The following is a 19,550-nucleotide window of genomic DNA, read 5'->3' as shown; positions in this document are numbered from 1 at the left end:
AAGAATTAGCTGCTAATTTTAACATGTCAAGTGACCTCACACAGGGTCCATCACTGGCACCATATATGCATGGAAGAATGCATCCATACATTCATAGCACCAATGAGAAGCCCTGAGCAAAGTCACTTGCATGTATGTCTCCATATTGGGCAGGTAGGTATTTAATATGCTACAATCAGTAAATCAATAAAGAACCAAGCCTTTTTCTTCTCTTCCCTTGCCTATTGACTTCCACACATGCAGCGTTCTTTAATGGCTTTTTGTTGTTAGGCAGTTCAAAAGACCAGTTGTAAAATTCAGTGAGTTTTCAATGGCAACAGTTATTTCCTTGAAATTTTTATAAAAGATTTTGCAAGTCAATATTACATTGCATTTATAGTCTACCAACTCTACCGTTCAATAATCCACACACAAGAATAAAAAATACTATATATTTTATCTTTTATTTGTTTCAGTAGCTGAACTGTGATCATGCTGGACACACCCTGAAGAGTTTAGTCAAACAAATTGTCCTCAGTGTTTTATCGGTCTCTTATGCCAAACCACTAAGTTATGGGGAAGTAAGCAAACCAACACCAGCGGTCAAGCTGATTAAAATACATATATATCCTCATCATTGTTTAACAGCCATGCTCCATGTTGGTTTGAGTTGGACAGTTTAACAGGATTCAATGGAACTGAGGGACGGCAAATGTTCCAGTGTCTGCTTTGGCATGGTTTCTATGGCTGGATGTCCTTCCTAACACTGACTCCTTTATAGAGTACACTGAGAACGTTTTTGTGGTATCTTCTCTAATAAGATCATGTGACTCACAGGTATAAAGAGCACCTTCTATTGAGTATGAGTAGGAGGCATGGGTAGCCACCGTTAAGTAGAAGGTACTCAATACAAGATATCTGTAGAGTGGAAGGGATTTTATATTTGGTTAACTTATTTACAGATGCCAAAAGGAAGCAACCAAACCATAGATGTAAAATTCTTATCAAATAAAAAAAAAATCTTTAAAATATATAAGTGCAGGCGTGATTGTGTGGTAAGAAGCTTGCTTCCCAACCACATGGTTCTGGGTTCAGTCCCACTGCATGGCACCTTGGGCAAGTGTTGTCTACTATAGTCTCGGGCTGACCAAAGCCTTGTGAGTGGATTTGGTAGACAGAAACTGAAAGAAACCCATCGTTTACATATGTATGTGTGTGTGTGTTTGTGTGTCTGTCTGTCTCCCCCCACCATTGCTTGACAAATGATGTTGGTGTGTTTATGTCCCTCTAACTTAGCAGTTTGGCAAAAGAATCGGTAAAATAAGTATTATGCTTACAAAGAATAAGTCCTGGGGTCGATTTGTTCAACTAAAGGTGGTGCTCCAGCATGGCCACAGTCATAATGAGTGTTCAGCTTTTCTCTCAAGATACTTACACTCTGACAGGTATTCACATTGACATTACACATCCAACGGAGCATACTGGCTTCATTCCTTGCGAGCTTACGTATGTCCTCAGCAGTTACAGCCCATGTTTCACTGCCATGTAGCATGGCTGTTCGTACATATGCGTCATACAGTCTGCCTTTTACTCTGAGTGAGAGTCCCTTTGTCACCAGCAGGGGTAAGAGCTCTCTAAACTTTGCCCAGGTTATTCTTATTCTAGCAGCTACACTTTCAGCGCACCCACCCCCCACTACTAACTTGGTCGCCCAGATAGCGGAAGCTATCGACTACCTCTAGTTTTTCACCCTAGAACGAGATAGAAGTTGTTTCCTGTTTGTTTACAGTCTTTATTGCACCTGAACATCTGCCACAAACAAAAACTAACTTCCTAGTTAACCTGCCTTTGAGCAAAGTCACTTGCATGTATGTCTCCACACCTGAAACTTCTCCTCTAGTTCTGATAGTGACTCCGCAATTAGGGCAAGGTCATCAGCATAGAGGAGCTCCCAGGGGCAACCTGTCTTGAACTCCTCTGTGATTGCCTGGAGGACTATGATAAATAAGAGGGGGCTGAGGACGGAACCTTGGTGGACCCCTACCTCTACCCGGAATTCATTGCTGTACTCATTTCCAACCCTCACCTTACTGGCAGCATCTCTGTACATGGCTCGCACAGCTCTCACTAACCATTCTTCTATCCCAAGTTTCCTCATTGACCACCAGATAAGGGATCGGGGGACCCTGTCAAAGGCTTTCTCCATGTCAACTTTCTCCATCCTTGGCTCACTTATATATATATATATGTATATATATATATATATAATATGAGTGTATGTGTGAGTGTGTGTTACTGTCACTTTGCCTTGATATCATGGGACAGTTGTAAATGATTGTCGCCATCATAAAAGTCATGTCCTTCATTTCCAATGTTCTGTGAAAATAAGTCTGGCCATGGGGAAATATTACCTTACGTGGAGATAGATGAGGGTTGGAGACATGAAGGATATCTAGCTGTAGAAAATCCCCCTCAAGAAAATTCAGTCCATGCAAGCTTGGAAGTGGACATTAAGATGATGGTGATGATGGTGATGATGATACTCAATGTTGAATACCATTTGCATTTTCCTCAGAATTTGAGTTGCAAATGTAAGAAATAACAGGTAACAGCCGGTATCTGTCATAGATCATTGGCAAATGAAGGAATAAACAGCAAAACGATTAACTATAGATAAAAAAACAAGCAATTGTGGGTATAAATGTTATCAGATGGTCACATGAACTCTCTTTATTACAAATGCAGGAAACAGATAACAAGCACCCCATTCACTAACAGGATTGACCCCCCAACTCTTCTGCATTATCTGTGTCAGGTTCAAAACTTTAAAGCTGTCGCCATCAACGTTGATAAGATTAAAGCTGAGAATTTTTACAGATGATGGAAGTGGGACAGGGTGGAGTTTGGTAGAGAGGGCTGTGTACAAGAGACAAGATGCAGGAGAGTACCTCAGCCAGACCCAACACAGGCAAAGAACAAACGTACGAATTCTTCTGGCTGGGTAACCATGATGGGGTAGCAAATGCAGGTATATCGTTCCACTACACTCTGGGAGTGGTTGGCATATTAGGAAGGGCATCCAGCTGTAGAAACCTTGCCAAATTGGACTGGAACTTGGTGCAGCACTCCAGCTTACCAGTTTTCAGTCAAACCATCCAAATCATGCCAGCATGGAAAGCGGATGTCAGATGATGATGATGATGATGATGATGATAGAAATGATAATGAAGGTAAATGAGGTTATCAAAATATGTGATTAAATAACTAATTATAGACATTGCAGTGACTATTATGTCTGCATATGCACTGGCAGTTAGATATGACTGCTTTTATGAATCTATACTGTAAACTAAGGTCCATAACAAGCAACAGTAGACTCACTATCAAGGCCAGCAATTTTAGCAGCAATGTTGAACAATATCATGATGGCTGCTCTTGCATACATGGAGGTTACAGATGTGATGCAAAAATGAGGCTGGATCACAGCTCCTGAACAGACGAAAGCTCCTAGAAGGATCAAAATCTCTGGAGACACATGCCAAGTCATCACACAGTGGTACTGAACCCAGGAGCATGTGTTTTGGAACCAAGTTTCTTACCACACAGCCACACCAGCACTTATGTGTGTGTGTGGGGTGTGTATATATGTGTATATATATATATGTGTATATATATGCGTACATATTACATGTACATCTATATATATATATACATCTACACATATACATGTATACACCTATATCTATATACATCGATAATACCCGTCAGAGTGTAAGTATCTTGAGAGAAAAGCTGAACATTAGAAGCATCAGTTGTGGCGTGCAAGAGAGACGATTGCGCTGGTATGGACATGTGGTGAGAATGGAGGAGGATAGCTGCGTGAAAAAGTGCCACACCCTAACAGTTGAGGGAACCCGTGGAAGAGGTAGGCCCAGGAAGACCTGGGCTGAGGTGGTGAGGCAAGACCTTCGTACATTGGGCCTCACCGAGGCGATGACTACGGACCGAGACCTTTGGAAATGGGCTGTGCGTGAGAAGACCCGGCAAGCCAAGTAAGATCGTTGCCAGTGCCCCTGGACTGGTTCTTGTGCGGGTGGCACATGAGATGCACCATTTTGAGCGTGGCCGTTGCCAGTACCGCCTGACTGGCTCCTGTAGGATTTTCGAGCGAGATCGTTGCCAGTGCCCCTGGACTGGCTTGTGCGGGTGGCACATAAAAGACACCATTTCGAGCGTGGCCGTTTTCGTGCGGGTGACACGTAAAAGCACCCACTACACTCTCTGAGTGGTTGGCGTTAGGAAGGGCATCCAGCTGTAGAAACTCTGCCAAATCAGACTGGAGCCTGGTGTTGCCATCCGGTTTCACCAGTCCTCAGTCAAATCGTCCAACCCATGCTAGCATGGAAAGCGGATGTTAAACGATGATGATGATGATGATGATATACAGCTTTACATATACATATATACATATACATGTATACATATATATGTATATATATATACATGTATATATATACATCCATATATATATATATATATATATATATATATGCGAGTAAAAATAAATACAAAAAAGGGGGGGGGTTGTATGATTGTGTATAGAGGAATATATCATTTTGTTTAAAAGAGTTCCAACACTGTCTGTTTTTTATGTTTTATTTATATTCCTTGTGGTATTTCATATTTTCTATACTTTGTAGTATTTCATCATGGCCGGTATGACAGACTTTAATAGACTGTCTGTTAAAGTCTGTCATACCGGCCATGATGAAATACTACAAAGTATAGAAAATATGAAATACCACAAGGAATATAAATAAAACATAAAAAACAGACAGTGTTGGAACTCTTTTAAACAAAATGATATATATATATATCATCATCATCATCATCATCGTTTAACGTCCGCTTTCCATGCTAGCATGGGTTGGACGATTTGACTGAGGACTGGTGAAACCGGATGGCAACACCAGGCTCCAGTCTAATTTGGCAGAGTTTCTACAGCTGGATGCCCTTCCTAACGCCAACCACTCAGAGAGTGTAGTGGGTGCTTTTACGTGTCACCCGCACGAAAACGGCCACGCTCGAAATGGTGTCTTTTATGTGCCACCCGCACAAGCCAGTCCAGGGGCACTGGCAACGATCTCGCTCGAAAATCCTACGGGAGCCAGTCAGGCGGTACTGGCAACGGCCACGCTCAAAATGGTGCATCTCATGTGCCACCCGCACAAGAACCAGTCCAGGGGCACTGGCAACGATCTTACTTGGCTTGCCGGGTCTTCTCACGCACAGCACATTTCCAAAGGTCTCGGTCAGTAGTCATCGCCTTGGTGAGGCCCAATGTACGAAGGTCTTGCCTCACCACCTCAGCCCAGGTCTTCCTGGGCCTACCTCTTCCACAGGTTCCCTCAACTGTTAGGGTGTGGCACTTTTTCACGCAGCTATCCTCATCCATTCTCACCACATGTCCATACCAGCGCAATCGTCTCTCTTGCACACCACAACTGATGCTTCTAATGTTCAGCTTTTCTCTCAAGATACTTACACTCTGACGGGTATTCACATTGACATTACACATCCAACGGAGCATACTGGCTTCATTCCTTGCGAGCTTACGTATGTCCTCAGCAGTTACAGCCCATGTTTCACTGCCATGTAGCATGGCTGTTCCATGTATATATATACATTTGTGCATATGTATACATACATATATATATATTGAAAAAGATCAATACATGCAAGAGTGATAAAGAAACGAGGAGGGCTGTCTTTGGATGAGCTAGAAACAACAGCCAAATCGCCCTGATATCACTCACATTTCCCTCTGAAAATAGTAACAATTTTTTTTTTCTTTTACCGAAAATGCTCCTCCCATGGTTTTAAAGTGCAAAATAAATTGGCCAAAATATGTCCAGAGTGGGATGATGAGGGAAGGAGGTGTAAAAAAAACTGAGTTTTCAAAGCAAAGATGCCCCTCAACCACATCATTTCGAAGGCTGTGGTTTAAAAAAAATGAGGAAAATCCCTGAAAAAATTTTCCCTACAAATTTCTTTATAATCATAATTTATGTTGTTTGAAAGGGATTTGTATAAATCTTCATTAAAAGATACCCGTCTTCCTGGAAGTCAGATCATGTGAATTTTCTGAAACTTCTCTCTCCACCCTCTTACAAATATTCTTTCCCATAAATCCCTATATACTACGAAGCCACAACATCTAAGTGGCATTTGTAGAAAATTTTGCTAAAAAGTATCCATTTTTCTGGATGTTATGAGACAACAAAATCAGTGGTGTGAATGCCCTTTTATTTATACAATTTTTTTTTTTTCAAAGTTCATTTCATTCATTGTTTGCAATGTTTTCTTACAGATGGGCTGCTGAATTGGAATCAAATGTGAAAATATTATCAAGAAGCTAGCAGAAAGACAATATCTAGAATTACATGAAGCAATTTAGTCTTAGAGATAAATGATACCACAAAAGACAGGAGTGAGATTACTATGGCTGGAACTTTCTCAGGGTTAAATAGCAATGACAATATACTCCTCTTATCAGTGGAAGGCAATAAGTAATTCTTTATCTTCTTGCCTCTTTTTTATTACTTCAGTCACTGGACTGAAATAAAACAAATAAATCAACTCCAGCACATCTTTTTCTTTTTAAGCTCCCCCCCCCCCCCCCCCCCACACACACACACTACCACCACCGTACTTAATTTCAATGGATCTCTTTTGCAGAACAACTGAGTAACGGAAAAACAAATCAACACCAGTTGCCAAGTGATTGAGGAAAGGGACAAAAACACACACACACACACACACACACACACAACACACACGTATACACTATGCGCTACTACATGGTTTCTGCCAACCAAATACACTCACAAGGCATTGTTTAGCCCCAGGCTACAGTAGAACAAAGACACTTGCCCAAGATACCATGTAGTAAGACTGAACCCAAAACCACACGGTTGCAAAGTAAATTTCTTCACAACACACCTGTGCCAGCAAGTATTTCAAACAGTTTTTGTTGTTGTTTCTGCATAGATTACTCCGAGAAGGAAAGCTGGTGCCCACAACTCTCTCGCAGGTTTTTTTCGCTAAACCGAGTGCTAAGTGGCGCCCGAAATGCCTGCACTAGTGTTGACCTTACTAAAGGCACTCAGGATCCATTCAGGTGGTGGTGTTAAACTAGACTCTGGACCACATATACAATCCAAGAACATGTACGACCTCACTGGAAGGTTTTCACAGTAGTTTCCGCCTTCAGGGTCACCCAGGGCTATGGCAGGTAGAAGACACTTGCCCCCAAGTCTGTCAATGTGTAAAAGTAGGCACAACCAATCAGTTTTTTTGTTTTTTGTTTTTGCAAGAAGACTAGAATGGGTAATGAGAGAATGACTAGTGAAGGTTATTTAACCATGTACAAATTGAATCTACCATATAAATAAAATAGTAATAAATTTTTCCTTCTTGAGCCATACTAGGCTAACGAGGGCTGGTTTCCCCATTTTTGTGGCGTATATATTCCCCACTTGGATGGGACACCAGTCCATCGCAGGATTACTCACTCAAGAATACAATGAATCACCCAGTCCAGAAATTGAAATCACAATCTTACAACCATGAGTCCAACACCCTAGCCACTAAGCCACATACCCCCACTATACTGTATAAATGGTTGAAACTGAATTTATTAAGTATGCATAAGCATACAATATTTACTAGTTACAAAAACAAGAAACAAGGGTGGGGAGAAAAAGATAATATATTACAGAACAAGATTTGAACCAAATTTATGGCTGCTTGATTTGCTAGAAAGAATAAATCGACCATCTTAAAAGATGAAAGGCACATTTGGTGATAACTGACTAACAAGGATAGTGTTTCTATGCAGAAATTTTTAATTTTATTCCACTGTCATAATTATTTCTAGGTATTATTGTGTGTGTGTGTGTCCCCCCACCCACACTCAAAAGAAAAAGACCAGTGGTTATAACTAGAATGTGTTTGATCATAGATGTGTCCTCAAATTAAACAACAACAACAACAAAATACAGTTTCATTTATATAATGTCTTACATCACAACACATAGACAATGAAGTGCAACACGTGTGTGTGTGTGTGTGTGTGTGTGTGTGTGTGTGTGTGTGTGTGTGTGTGTGTGTGTGTGTGAAACAAAACAAACAATGGTGATGATGATAATAATATCAATAGCAACAACAACAATAATAAATGAAAGGCTTACTTTAGCTTCACTGCTTGACATGTTAGCCATAAGAAAACAAGGAAAATAGTCTCTTCACTTTAGAGAACTAAGATTTATATTTTTAAGACACTAGACAAATACACACACGCACACACACACACACACACACAAACACGCAAGCACACACACACTTGCTCAGCACATATGGGTTTTGAAAGAACAAAATACAATAGAGAAATTAGAACAAGGCAGTAAGGCGGCAGGAGGAGAGTAACAGAGAGAGAGAGAGAGAGAGAGAGAGAGGGGTGAGAGAGGAGGAAGGAGAGGGTGGACTAGAGGGAGGGTTGAAGTAGAGAGGGGAGAGAGAGACTTTAGGAGTGTGAAAAAGCAAAGCTAAAGACAGTGAATGTTATAAAAGCATACTTACATAAGTATGCCCCACAACTTTGTTTCCTCATAACTTACAGAAAAAAGGGTATTTTTTAATGAAATTTTCTACAAAGTCACTTTAGATGGCGTAGATTCCAATTAAACTGGAATCTGTAGTGGAAACAATTTTTCTGAGGTGGGCAGGGGAGTTTCGGAAAATTCAGAGAAGTCAGATTTGTTTCCTCAAAACTTTCAGAAATAGGAGAATTTTTGAGTGAAATTTTCTACAAATGCCTTTCGGATGGTGCAGATTACAATTATATCAAAATTTAATATGCGAAACAAAAATTGGTCGGTGCTCACACATACATACTGATACACCTCACACATGTGATGGTATGATCATGTGATGACTGTAACCAAACTGTGCTGGTACGGTCAGAGACTGAGACACTTGGTGGCTTGCTATGCTCGAGAAGACACGTCACGCTAAGTGATATCATGGTTGTCCTTGCACACAAGCATGTCCCCTACATCCCTCTTCATCTGAGCATTCCTAATTTTGCGGACCCATGGCTGCTGGTGCCATGTAAAAAGCACTCGTACTGGTTTCACGTAAAAGTGCTCACGCTGGTGCTGCATAAAAGCAACCAGTACTCTCTGTGAAGTGGTTGGCATTAGGAAGGGCACCTAGGCGTAGAAGCCAATCCAAAACAGACATGGGGTTCAGATAGCTCTTCAGCTGGTCAGCTTTTGTCAAACTGTCCAATCCATACCAGTATGGAAAATGGATATTAAATGATACACTAAACTCGGCTTGCGAAGACCTGTTGGGGCAAGCGAAAGCGAAATCGTGATGGCACCAGTACCAGTAAATCACTAAGAGCACCGTCCGAGCGTGATCGTTGCCAGAGCACCAGCAGTCTGGATTTCGTGCCGGTGGCACGTAAATAGCACCAATCGAGCGTGACCGTTACCAACGTCGCCTTCCTGGCACTTGTGCCAGTGACACGTAAAATACACCATTTCGAGCGTGGCTGTTGCCAGTACCTCCTGACTGGCCTTCATGCTAGTGGCATGTAAAAGCACACACTACAATCTCAGAGTGGTTGGTGTTAGGAAGGGCATCCAGCTGTAGAAACTCTGCCAAATCAGATTGGAGCCTGGTGTAGCCATCTGGGTTACCAGTCTTCAGTCAAATCGTCCAACCCATGCTAGCATGGAAAGTGGACGTTAGATGATGATGATGATGAAAGTGAAGCTTGAAATTCTGAAAAAATTGTGATATGCATCAGTATGTATGTGTGCATGTCTACCATTTTGTCCTTCCACATTAAATTCCAGCATAATCATAATCTACACATCCTGAAAGGTATATTTATTCTTTTAATTTTTTTTTTTTTTTTAGTTGTTTCAGTCATTTGACTGCGGCCATGCTGGAGCACTGCCTTTAGTCGAACAAATCAACCCCAACACTTATTCTTTGTAATCCCAGTACTTATTCTATTGACCTCTTTTGCCGAACCACTAAGTGACGGGGATATAAACACACCAACATTGGTTGTCAAGTGATGGTGGAGGGGAAACAGACACAAATACACACACACACACATACACTAGCAGAGAGATACCCGGCCTAGCTCAGGATTAAAATGGCATAGTTTTTTATTGTTTTACTTGTTTCAGTCATGTGACTGTGGCTATGTTGAGGCACCGCCATTGGTCAAACAAATCAACCAGAGAATTTATTCTTTGCAAGCCTAGTACTCATTCTGTCAGTGTCTTTTACCAAACCGCTAAGTTACAGGAATGTAAACACAGCAACATCGGTAGTCAGGCAATGGTAGGGGGTACAAACACAGACACACACACACACACAGAAATATACACATATATACGACAGTCTTCTTTCAGTTTCCGTGTACGAAATCCACTCAAGTTAGGGTGTTAAAACTGCATGTTTTGTGTTTTGACAAAATAACACGGGTTATCCAATCTGAGCACTAAAATCCCTTTTGCATGAGTAATATGGTGGATAAGAAGTCCTGACTTTTTAAGTAAGCTGAGGCTCACATGAGAATATCCCCTGTTTTACAAGACTGATATAAAATCCTGGACCTTCTATAAGAGTTAAGGTTCATGTTGTAACTTAACGCAAATCTGAACTCCAAAGTATTCGCAAGTTAAGAGGAGGTGTACCGATAAGGTAAATCTTGTATATAAGGAGTAGTAGTTTGTATAAATGGAATTTGATTGTTAGTAAGTAGATCTATACGTGAAATACTGAATAGAAAATGCTTGAGAAATAAAATGCACTTCCCTATTTAAAATCTGAAATGCTAAGGAATTAAAACAATGAATTGAAATAACAAGTTTTAGCAAATCAAAACAATGCTTAATTAATTACCATTAATAAGATGTCTCTTTATAGCCATGAAACATTTTTTGTCAAATTTTGATATTTTTCAAAAATTTTAAATCTATATTAATCGGTAGGACCAATTTGACAAAACAATGAGCTCAGTCTGGTAGCGAACTCATGTCGTCATTTTTGTGCATGTGTGTAAAATGGTGAACTTTTACGCTTTGGGGTAGATTTCGTGAAATTGATGTTATGACGGCTAGTGCACAAAATGCCTAAATTGTGTTCGAGAAATAAAATGCACTTACCTATTTAAAACCTGAGAAGCTTGGAAATTAGAACAACAAATTGAAATACTAAGTTTTAACAAATTAAAACAATTCATATTGAAATGAAGAATTAGTAAATACTAAATAGATTATCATTAATAAGTTATCTGTTTATACCATGAAACATTTTTCATCAAATAGATGTCACGGTAGCTAGTGCGAAATTTTACAATTTTTAAAATATCAATGCTGATTAAAAATCGATTTTTAAAAAAATTGCAAGTGCATAAGTGACCACATGGGTATAAGCCACACACACATGTCTCAAAGTTGTATGACAGTTGTAAGCAAGTGTCACTATCATACAAGCAGTGTTGTTTGTTTCCAATCTTCTGTAAAAACATGTCCAGCCATGGAGAATATATTAACTTATTTGAAAACAAATGACAGTTTGTGACAGGAAATGCATCCAGCCTTGAGTAGACATAGTAGATGGAAACAAAAAGAATCCTGTCATATGTGTGACTGGGTATAGGCCCAAGTGTTAAGATAGTCCCTCGGAGTGTGTTTTTTTACCTTGATTCTCAATTTATAGTTAGTTTCTACAAGAGGGGGAGTTAACCATTAGCTTGAACAGTGCTGGAAGACTATAGTTACATTACACACCTGTGTACATGCAGTTTGAATTTTAGAGATGACAGAGAGTTGGTTGAAAAAGACTTGATGACTACAGAGAGGCAGGTCAAAGAATTCTAGAATAGCACTTTCCTCCCTCTCTCTCTCTCTCTCTCTCTCTCTCTCTCTCATACATGTGACTTATTTACTTAATCTAAAGATTATAATGGTTATTATTATTTTAGGGATAATAAGGCGGTGAGTTGCCAGAATCGTTAGCATGCCAGGCGAAATGCTTAGCGGTATTTCGTCAGCCATTACGTTCTGAGTTCAAATCCCGCCGAGGTCGACTTTGCCTTTCATCCTTTTGGGGTTGCTAAATTAAGTACCAATTACGCATTGGGGTCTATGTAATCGACTTAATCCCTTTGTCTGTCCTTGTTTGTCCCCTCTATGTCTAGCTCCTTGTGGGCAATAAAGAAATGAGAAACATTAGCACGCCGGGTGAAATGCTTGGCGGTATTTTGTCTGTCTTTCTGTTCTGAGTTCAAATTTCGCCAAGGTTGGCTTTACTTTCATCCCTTCAGGTTCGATAAAATAAGTACCAGTTGAACACTGGGGTCAATGCAATCAACTCATCACCACCTCCCCCAAACTGCCCTTGTGGGAAAAATTTGAAATAATTATTATTTTAGGGATGATTTTGCTGTTAATTTTAAACAGGTATTCCTCTAAATATTCCATAGAGTGGTCATGTTTTAAAGACACAAATGAACTTAGGCTTGTGTAGATACCTGGTTGCTATATTGAGCATACAAGATGTGCACGCACACGCACACACACACACACACACACACACAAAGGTAGTATATTTTTGCCCAGTATCTCAGAGCGAAAGGCTTTAAATTAGTAAATTTCAATGGCAACACTGTTAGGTAGCCAGCTAGCCAGTAAAGTAGCAATTAAAGAAAGCTAGCAAGCTTGCTGTTGCTGCTGCTATTACAGAATAATACATGTAGTGGAAAAGCAACTGTGTGTGTGTGTGTATGTGCACACATGTGTGAGTGTGTGTGTGTTTTCCTCCAAAATTTATTGATTTCAGTCAGAACCAGAATTTGCTATTTGTTTACATTGGTGTTAGACAAGTAAATTCTACAACATACAAACAAAATCTAATTCCATGAGAAAATAGCAGGTTTTTAAAATATAGGGAAAAAATATTACATTAAAATCTGGCTGTAAATAAATTACATGTTTGCTTTTCATCTATGAATTCTTTGAGTTAAACTGTCATCTGCTTTTATTTAACCTTCCATTTGGTTGTCAGATGTTTTCCTAACACCCTATCCACAGAACTTTAAATTTTGCAGATTTTAGCATGTACTCATACTAATTTTATTTTTTCATTTCAAAGGAGATACTTTATTTTTCATAATCTGTCACACATTATATAAAGTCAGCATTTTGTCTCTCAACCTATAAATCTGACACCTCAGTAACAATAACGAAGGACAAATTTTAATTTAGTTAGCCGTTAAGACTAATAAACAAGACTTCTTATCACCAAATAAAACTACCATCCAGTTTATCATTATTATCATCATTATTATTAGTCAACTCGTCTCTCACCTTTCACATCATTTTACATTGTTGTGGAGGGGAAATGGTGGGGTGAGGAGATTGAAGATCATGACAAGCCTTTATATGACCAGGGTTTTGATTCTGTGTTCAACCTATTCAACTTGACTTTGATACCATTGGTAATATCCTTGGGGCAATCATGAACATCACAGCTATGATTTCCAACAGGAAACTACTTTAGTCTGCACACATACACGCACACACCACACACACACACATGCTACCAACATAATTATCATTACAGCAAAGCAGCAAGTGGAAATCCTTTTAAACAAACAATAACATACATTTAGACATCAGCTCTACTATCAACCCACCAACTTTCCAATCCAACTGACTACAAGAGATAGCAGCATGTACACCTGTGTGTGAGTGTGTTTATGTTGTCAGATATGCAAGGAGTGAATTACCTATAAAATCAGGTGCCCCTTAATCTAACTGTTATCATACAGAACTTTCTCATTCTCAGTCCTTCACCTTTTCATCTCATTTTCATTATTACATCAATGGGAATAAAACCATTTTCTGTTCTCACAAAGCAAATCTTTCCGAGGTCAATTTGGTTTTATTACATATTCGTTGTGGATAATTAATCACCATTGCTGTTGAATTTGCCTTCAATTTAAGACGCCTGGAAAGAAGCTATCAAGTAAACCATAAAATAGTAGTACAGAAAAGGAAGCAGAAAGGGATTACACTGGATATTGAACTTGATGTTTTAAAAAGACTTGATGCAGAAGTAAAACTAAGTTATACAGCCAAGATATCTGGCCAACCAACATGCTAGAAACAGCAACGGAACCTTCTTCAAATCATACCCTCTTACTAGGGCCTTGTTTGATTGTGACTGACTGTGGCTTTCTGTACAGGGAAAGTTCCTCTCAATGGCACAGGTCAACTAGCAACTGCTGATACATGTAGGTTTCCCTTCTCCCTGTCACCGATGATGCTCATAGGACAAGTAAGGGTTGATACAGTATGGCACCAGTGTCATCGTGATTGTTGCTGTCAGAATGCATAGTGCAAGGCATCCTCTCAGAAGGTTTAACAGTTCTAACATTGCAATGCCCTAGATTGGGACTTTTTTTTTTATCAAGCCTAAAAGGATAAAAGGCAAAGTTGACTTAGATGGGATTTGAACTCAAAGAGCAGAGAGCTGGAACAAACACTGAAGTATTATATCCAACTGTCTACTGACTCTACCAATCCACCACCACAGCCATACCTTAAATATTGAGGAGATAGTAGATAATACAGCTGTACATAGCCCTTAAAAAAAGATGGTTACAGCTGGACTGCCTTTCATAAAAGGTCTACCAGATAAAGGTTAACCCTTTCGTTACCAACCCGGCCAAAACCACCTCTGGTTCTGTAGTATAAATGCCTTGTTTTCTTAAATTTTGAATTAAAATCTTCCACCAAATCTTAGTCACAATTTATGTTCCTAACACTAGCTTAATGGTAATTAAGGTATTTTACTAAATTCTTTGTTATATTTAAAATTAATGGAAAGAAAAACAGAGCATCTCAAAATAAATACGGTAACGAAAGGGTTAATACAGAGCTATACAACAAAAACCTTCATGAGAGTGCTTAACCAAATGGATAGCAAAATAACGTATTATCTGGTGTACAAGTCAAATTTTCCAGACCAAGATGGGCAGCTAATGTACTACGAGAACTTTGGAGGACCAAAATCTCCATGTGAAATGCAGTAAGATTTGATAAGATAGTGACAGTGTTTGAATGTTTACACTACATGTTTTCACCAAAAACTACATCGACTTGTATTCTGGAAAACTCTATAGGCACAAAATACTATCTCTGCCAAACGTGCAAATGAAATAATTGAATCCTTGAAAGCTAAGTACATGAATTATTTCCAAAACAAATACCATATCTGGGGGTTCTTGGCAAAAATTCCCATGGGACAAAATACAACAAAACCTTTTTTCCTACAAAACCTCTCTGGTTAAAGTTTTTCCAACAAAGGGGTTTTACATTTTTTTTTCCCCTTCCCTTTCAAAATATTGTTCAAGTGAAATAAAACACTTTTTAATGCTCATGTATCAATAATTATGTTCTCCTCAAAATTCATAAGCTATAGAATTCTAATGAAATGGTTAATAGGTGTATACGATGGTTCAATAATTATGTCTTCCTTATTACAGCCTTATCATATATATATGCCAGCCACCTCCACTGCTGATTACATTGCCTAGGTAACATAACCGAATTACGTTACCAAGGTAATTACTTCTAACAAACATTCCAGATAGTCGAGAAATATTGTATCCTGGCAGCAGGCTAACTACTAAAATTTATATAAGTATTATACTGAATATTCTTTTTATCATTCTTCTTCTTCAGAAAATTTAATTAGTACATATACCTTTGGGTTTTTCATCATCATCATCATCATCATCATCATCATCATCGTCATCATCATCATCATCATAGATGTCATTTAATGTCCACTTTCCATGCTGGCATGGGTTGGCTGGTTTGACAGAGAACTGACAAGCTGGGAGGCTGCACCAGGCTCCAATCTGATTTAGCAAAGTTTCTACAGATGGATGCCCTTCCAAACACCAACCATTCTGAGAGTGTAGTGGGTGCTTTATATGTACCACCGGAGCCAGTCAGGCAGCACTGGCATTGGTCATACTTGAATGGTGCTTATTACATGCCACAAGCACAGGTGCCGCCTGACTGGTACCAGTGCCAGTGTTACGTAATAAGCACCATTCAAGTGTGACCAATTCCAGTGCTGCCTGCCTGGCACTCATGCCGGTAGCACATAAACAGCACCATTCGAGTGTGACCAATGCCAGTGCTGCCTGACTGGCACCCGTGCTGGTGGCATGTAATAAGCACCATTCGAGTGTGACCGGTGCCAGTGTTGCATGACTGGCAGGTGTGTCAGCTTCCAGGCGTGGCACTGCATCATCAAGGATAGCATCTCAATACCACCACTGAGTGGGTGTTGACAGCGGATGAATTTTCTGACCAGCAGAACCTGAGCCTTCCATAAGAATTGTAAAAGTAAGATCTGGTCAGAGTTTTCTTTGGACATGGTACAACAGCTAGGTAGTAGTGCACACTGCACTCAGCCTTTCAGAGACATGACCTCTTTCCAGTTCCTATCTACCTGGAAATCTGGTCGAAACCAGACTGAAGTTCTTACCCACCATCCAGCAACAAAAACTGCTACCCAACCCCCACTCATTTCCCAGAAGGATGAAAGAAAGCACAGTTGATCCTATTACAGCTGGATTTAAATTCAGAAAGAAAACAAAAGAATACTAGTGATAAAGTTTTATAGTTTTCAGATTTTTGAAAGCATGTCACAGTATCAACTAAACAAAACAGTCATATGCCAGTGGGGAAATGTCAACGTTACAGAACAAGCAGTCCTATTTATGTTATTTCCTGGGCAATGCTGCCTACCTTCAGAGGCGCATGGTATTTCAGAAATGTTCATACTTCATTCTGACATTTAATTACTTGTCTAAAGTTCATATTTTCTTCTTCTTCTCCACTGTCTACCACTGTGGGACAGAGGGATGTGTGGTCTACGTGATTGTTTGACCTGCTAAAAATAGCTGCCAAATCTCCCTCACATCACACCAAACTGTCTTAAATTAGGAAATGACACGTTCATCTTTTTTAAAGAATGTCATTCTAAATAAGTTATGTCTGTATCTGTAAGAAATCAAAAAAGTTGAAATATAACAATGGCTTTCAATCACATATCTGCTCTTTCAGTGTCAACCTGGGGCTATACTGCCACAAGCACAAGCAGCGGCGGCACCACCACCACCACCATATAACAAAAACAAACTTTTTTCTTATGTTCGTTTTTCTTTTTTTTTTAAATCTTGAATATCAAAGACTCATAATCAGCAATATAAATAAAAAATTATTAATTACTCTTTTACTCTTTTACTTGTTTCAGTCATTTGACTGGGGCCATGCTGGAGCACTGCCTTTTTAGTCGAGCAAATCGACCCCAGGACTTATTCTTTGGATGCCTAGTACTTATTCTATCGGTCTCTTTTGCCGAACCGCTAAGTTACGGGAATTTTTTTTATCTTTCTTTCATCTTTTATTTGTTTAAGTCATTAGACTGCAGCCATGCTGGGGCATCACCTTGAATCAACACTACTGCCTATTTGTTTCAAAGCCTGGCACTTATCCTACCAGTCTCTTTTGCCAAACTGCTAAGTTACAGGGACATACACACACCAACACACAGAGGTAATTGTTCAGTTTATGTTCGTTAAAAAAAAAGTAAAGGAACATATCTAAATACACCAAAGTTTCTTGTCTGATACTGTACTCACTCAAATTGCTCCTCGTCATCTTTATCTGTTATCTACAATTAATTTGTAGCTTCGCTTTGAAGAAAATGATCATTTACTCAACTATCTATTTCTCATACATAAATCTGTATTTCTGGCTGGTTATCTAGCTATCATTTCTAACTGCTTTCTTCTTTCTTTTCATAAAACAGACTCGCAACTAAAAGTATGCCTCAAAAAAGATATAAAATAAACAAGAACTGAAAAAAAATAAAAAACAACTGAAGCTAAAAATCAAAGCTATCAATATTGTCAACAATTCATTTTGATTTTACGAACGTAAACTGAACAATTACCACATACATATATACGATGGGCTTCTTTCAGTTTCCATCTACCAAATCCACTCACAAAGCTTTGGTCGGCCTGGGGTCAAATACCCAAAATATCAAGGAGTTTCTGCCTCACCAACAGGAATTACACCACAATTATTTTGTGATCTTTGCTACCTTGGTTTCTATTAACCCATTTATTCTATCAGAATTATTATTTATTAGGATAGAATGAATACATATAATTAAATATATATATATATATTACACTTTTACACTTTTACTTGTTTCAGTCTTTTGACTGCGGCCATGCTGGAGCACCGCCTTTAGTCGAAGAAATCGACCCCAGGACTTATTCTTTGGAAGCCTAGTACTTATTCTATCGGTCTCTTTTGCCGAACCACTAAGTTACGGGGACATAAACACACCAGCATCGGTTGTCAAGCGATGTTGGGGGGACAAACACAGACATACAAACACACACACACACATACACATATATATACACATATACGACGGGCTTCTTTCAGTTTCCGTCTACCAAATCCACTCACAAGGCATTGGTCGGCCCGAGGCTATAGTAGAAGGCACTTGCCCAAGATGCCACGCAGTGGGACTGAACCCGGGACCATGTGGTTGGTAAGCAAGCTACCTACCACACAGCCACTCCTACGCCTATATATATATATATATATATATATATTAGTGTTTGTATCAGTTTCAGGTGTGCGCCCATTACCATCAGAAGTGGGGACTATATTATGTATGTTTAAGTTTTTTAAAGTGGGCAGGTCAAGGGTATTAGATATGTTATTGTGATCGGTGTTAGTTTTTTCATTGTGTAGGTCTATGGTAGGGTTGTATGTATTTAGATAGTAAGAGCTAAGTTTATGTTTATTAGATGAGGTAATAATAGATTATATATCTGGTGTAGATGAATAGGATAATTTCAAAGTGGATCTGTTAAAGATAGAATGGTACTTATGGTTATGTGGGAAAATGGATTCTACTATTTTAAAGAATGCTTTGGCGAGGCCCTTAATGCTTAAGTCTCATCTGCTCCACCAAATTGGATTTCGGATGAATCAGCAAAAATATATTAGACACAATCATAGCCTCTATTAGAGAGAAACTAAATGTAAACTTATGGTCTTGCACAGGCAAGGTCATCACCTGGTTCTACCTGCTTTAAAACAAAAACACATCCTCTTTCCTCCAATTATTGACATCAATAATTACTATGCCTCTATATTACCTATCCTCTTTAAAAACACACTTACCTTAGCTAAAAACCTAACCAACATAACCTTGGAAATTGATGTAATTCTATCTGCCAGACAGACCCTCAGATCCGTCGATAATAAGCTTTGATCCCACACTAACATCAACACTAACAGAAGCAACTTCTTCAATATAAACATGGGCTCATCCGACTCTGCTCAGGTTATAGATCCAGTTGAATTGTA

General features: G+C 39.2%; 1 protein-coding gene across 4 annotated transcripts in view; it reads right to left on the bottom strand.

The window, feature by feature from the left end:
* The window catches only part of LOC106881863 (putative UDP-sugar transporter protein SLC35A4), a 105,453-nt gene that overhangs the window by 37,430 nt on the left and 48,473 nt on the right, over window positions 1-19,550 (bottom strand). Inside the window, exon 1 of one of the 4 annotated variants that reach the window (XM_089360827.1) lies at window positions 8,232-8,492. The exons of the other annotated variants lie outside the window; for them this stretch is intronic. Within the exon in view, the coding sequence (XP_089216953.1) occupies window positions 8,232-8,261 (30 nt within the window). The 5' untranslated portion in view covers window positions 8,262-8,492. Of the gene's footprint in view, window positions 1-8,231; window positions 8,493-19,550 lie in introns of those variants that run through there. 4 annotated transcript variants of the gene reach the window in all.

This window comes from Octopus bimaculoides, chromosome 12 (genome assembly GCF_046866305.1).
Source record: "Octopus bimaculoides isolate indiv1 chromosome 12, ASM4686630v1, whole genome shotgun sequence".
Taxonomy (NCBI): domain Eukaryota; kingdom Metazoa; phylum Mollusca; class Cephalopoda; order Octopoda; family Octopodidae; genus Octopus; species Octopus bimaculoides.
Note: the sequence above shows the minus strand (reverse complement) of the source record. Positions and strands in the feature narration are given on the sequence as shown.